At 59.6% G+C, this 3541-nt stretch overlaps 1 protein-coding gene across 1 annotated transcript in view; it reads left to right on the plus strand.

The window, feature by feature from the left end:
* DNPEP (aspartyl aminopeptidase) overlaps nt 1-3244 on the plus strand; it is a gene marked incomplete at its 5' end in the record, with an annotated part of 4493 nt that extends 1249 nt beyond the window's left edge. Inside the window, 8 exons of the mRNA XM_009071567.1 lie at nt 362-469; nt 703-780; nt 1066-1149; nt 1403-1563; nt 1700-1739; nt 2128-2229; nt 2577-2744; nt 3129-3244. Of these exons, the coding sequence (XP_009069815.1) occupies nt 362-469; nt 703-780; nt 1066-1149; nt 1403-1563; nt 1700-1739; nt 2128-2229; nt 2577-2744; nt 3129-3179 (792 nt within the window). The remainder of the gene's footprint in view (nt 1-361; nt 470-702; nt 781-1065; nt 1150-1402; nt 1564-1699; nt 1740-2127; nt 2230-2576; nt 2745-3128) is intronic.
* Nucleotides 3245-3541: the final 297 nt, after the last annotated feature.

Genomic DNA, 3541 nt, shown 5'->3' on the forward strand with positions numbered 1-3541 from the left:
GATTTCCAGTCCTTGGGGTCCTGCCACCAGGTTCTCCTTCCCCTTCTCCCCATGGTAACCTTCCACTCTGCTTCACAGCTGTGTACATAGCACATCTGCCAGGCCATTTTCTCTTCACACCCTGGTCTGCAGCTTCTATGTAGAAGGGGGTGCAGTTTACCTGAGGAGACAGGGCAGGGAATGGGGCTTGCACAGGGATAAGAGAGCTTTCCTGGGTGAAGTGGGGGCTTGAACACAGGACATACTAATAGGAGAGAGGATTGTGCCAATGTGAGTGGGGTGTGGGATGGCTCTGCAAGGGGAAACAGCTTCCCCTGCCATCCACTGCCTGTCCTTGCCCACTGATCTGTTTTCTTTCCAGGCAGAGCGGCACAGCCCTGTCCTGCTTTCTCTGATCTGCCCCCAGCTGGGGGTGAAACCTGAACAGATTGTGGAGATGGAACTATGCCTGGCAGATACACAGCCAGCGGTGAGTAAGAGCAGGAGCCTCCCTCTGCGTGCACACAGCCTATGGGCTGGCACTACACAGGTGTTACCTGGCACACGTCCTCTGCCTGAGGTGTGCAGGGCTGGGAGCTGCGTGGAATGAGAGGAGGCAGCTCCTGAGGGGCAGAGATGAGGGGACTGGAATGGGGATCCAGTGGCAGGTACTTTTGCTGATCCAGAGCCTGTGCCCTGCTCCTCCTGACTCTCTGCTTGCAGACTCTGGGTGGTGCCTTCGATGAGTTCATCTTCTCCCCACGTCTGGACAACCTGCACAGCTGCTACTGTGCCCTTCAGGTGAGGGGGAAAAGAGCCTTGAGGCTGTAGCATGGTGTACTCCCGTGGGATGGGTCTGGCTTGTTAAAGGGCCTGGGGTTGGATGGGGGCTGCCCCCTTTTCTGGGTGTGTGGGGTTCCCCACAGCTCCCAGAAGTGGCACCTGCTGTCATTTGGTAATGTGTGTGCCCACAGCTCCCTTTCTCCATGCTTTGGGGTCTCCTGGGGAAGTTCCTGATGGTTCAGTCCTGAGATTCCCAGGACAGGGTGGCACTCAGGCTGGTGTCCTTTCCCCCCAACCCTGCAGGCCTTGATCGACTCATGTGCAGCACCCTCCTCCCTGTCCCAGGAGCCCAATGTGCGTCTCATTGCACTCTACGACAATGAGGAGGTGAGTGAGGGGCACCCCGTGGTGGCCAGCACTGGGAAGGACTCCATGTTCTTGCTCTCCCCCAGCCATGCCTAGCAGGAGAGAGATCCTACACCTCAGCGGAGGAAGCTGGGGGTTTGCTTACCCCTGCATGGAGCATGGCCCAGGCAGGGGGTGGGAAGCCCTGGTGTGGTAGGAAGTTGCTCTGCTGGCTTTGGGGAGACCACTGTCACTCAGTTGACCCCTGGGGTGCTGGGGGGGTTGTCCTTGGCAGGTAGGGTCAGAGAGCGCACAGGGCGCGGAGTCTTTGCTAACAGAGCTGGTGCTGCGCCGGATCTCAGCATCACCACAGAACCTGACAGCCTTCGAGGAGGCTGTGGCCAAGTCCTACATGATCAGCGCTGATATGGCCCACGCTGTGCACCCTAACTACGTGTGAGTAGTCTGGGCAGTGCCACAGGCCAGGGCAGCCTGCCTTGCCGCCTGGCATTCCCCAGGGACTACAGAAGGTAGTCCTCTTTGCAGCAGAGAGAGAGGGCTGTAGCGTGAAATTCCTGCTTCTCTTTTGCAGGGACAAGCATGAGGAGAATCATCGTCCAGCTTTCCACAAGGTGAGGGCAGCCCTCTGCTTTGGGCTGGGATAGATGCTGTGCGTCTCCCCTGCAGCACTGTGGATTGTCTCGATGCTCCCCAGAGCACTGTCCTGGGATGCAACTTGGCAGTACTCAAATGGGAAATGTTTGTCCCGCAACGGGATTTGGCTGTGCCACACATCTGATGTTAATCACTTGGGATCCCAGTCTTGTCCCTGGAGCCCTTCCCTGCACTAAACTGGGGCTGTCCCCATGACACAGCTCTCCCCATGCCCACGGGCTTGTCCAAGGAGGGGAGAATGGACTGGTGTATTGGGGTGGGGCAGCATTGCGTGGGGACGCGCATTTCCAGGGCCTGTCTATCCCTGGGTCAAATCACGGGCCTGCGATGCCTTCCCTTGTGCAGGGCCCCGTCATCAAAGTGAACAGCAACCAGCGCTACGCCTCCACAGCTGTCACTGAAGCAGTCATCCGGGACATTGCCGCCCGCGTGGGCGTCCCTCTGCAGGTGAGGGGGGCTGAGCCCTCCGGGAACATTACCAGTTTGTGCTGCAGCCCTGCCCTGGGTTCACAAGGGGTCTGTGCTAGAGCCTCACCCCTGTTACTGTGTCTGTTCCCACTGGGGTCTGTGCTGTCTGCTGCTCTGGGACTCCAGCTCCCAGGCTGCCTTGGGGAGCAGGCTCATGAGCAGGAGGGGAGCCTGGTCTGAATGTGTTCCCTCTCTGGAGGATTTTACATGCTGGCTCATGCCGGTGCTGCCTCCCTGTCCCAGACTGCCTCCCTTCAGGGTTGAGGGCCTGTGTGGGAGGCTGTGGGGCAGTATGGGGGAGCTGCTGAGGCCTTCTCCCCATACAGGAGTTCATGGTGCGTAATGACACACCCTGTGGCACCACCATCGGCCCCATTCTGGCCTCCCGCCTGGGGCTGCGTGTGCTGGACATCGGCTGCCCACAGCTGGCCATGCATTCCATCCGGGAGATGTGCTGCACCTCGGGAGTGCTCCAGAGCATCACCCTCTTCAAGGTTAGCCCTGTGTCCCCCATCATGAAGCCCTCTCCCTCCTACTCTACATCTATGCATCCCAATGCCCCCATCCAGCCCCTACCTAGAGGCTGAGCCCAACCATCCCGCAGGGCTCCCCAGTCCTCTGGAGCAGCGCAGGTACTGGCTGCTTCCGGAGGTGCATCCCAGGCTTCCCTGGTGACTGCCATCCCTAAATAGTTCCTATGGCAACCGGTGCTAGCCTTGAGTCAGTGATGGGTTACTATGGCGACGTGGTCCTGCTCTTGAGTAGCTGCCTGCTACGACGCTGCCTGCGTAACCCGACAGGGAGCCACCGCCTTCTCCCGCTGCCTGTCCCTCCACACTGCCCTGCCCTGCCCACCCTGACAACCTCTCTCCTTCCAGGGCTTCTTTGAGCTCCTGCCAACGGTCAGCAGCAGCCTGGTGGTCGACTAAGTGCAGCAGGGCAGGAGCAGCAGCTCATACAGTTCTGGGGCCATTAAAGCATCTCTGTCTCAGCAGCTAGTGGTCCATGACTGTGACTGGGGGCGTGGGTGATGTTAATGGCTCCCCCTGGGGACTCCTATGTCTCTCACCTGGGGCTGGGAGCAGGACATATTCACCCACCCACAGTGGCCCCCTCAGTGCCTTGGTGAGGGGATGAGGGGGGATGCGGAGGTCCCAGCTAACAGGCAGAACATGCCCTGCCCCTACCCAGGGCAAGCTGGTGGGAGGGTGTCCCTTTTCCAGCGCTGGTGTTGCCCCTTTCCCCAGGGCAGCAAGGTGGTGGCTGAGTCTGCTGTGTGCCGCTGGGACCT

The sequence above is a fragment of the Acanthisitta chloris genome, unplaced genomic scaffold (assembly GCF_000695815.1).
Source record: "Acanthisitta chloris isolate BGI_N310 unplaced genomic scaffold, ASM69581v1 scaffold43043, whole genome shotgun sequence".
NCBI classification, from domain to species: Eukaryota; Metazoa; Chordata; class Aves; order Passeriformes; family Acanthisittidae; genus Acanthisitta; species Acanthisitta chloris.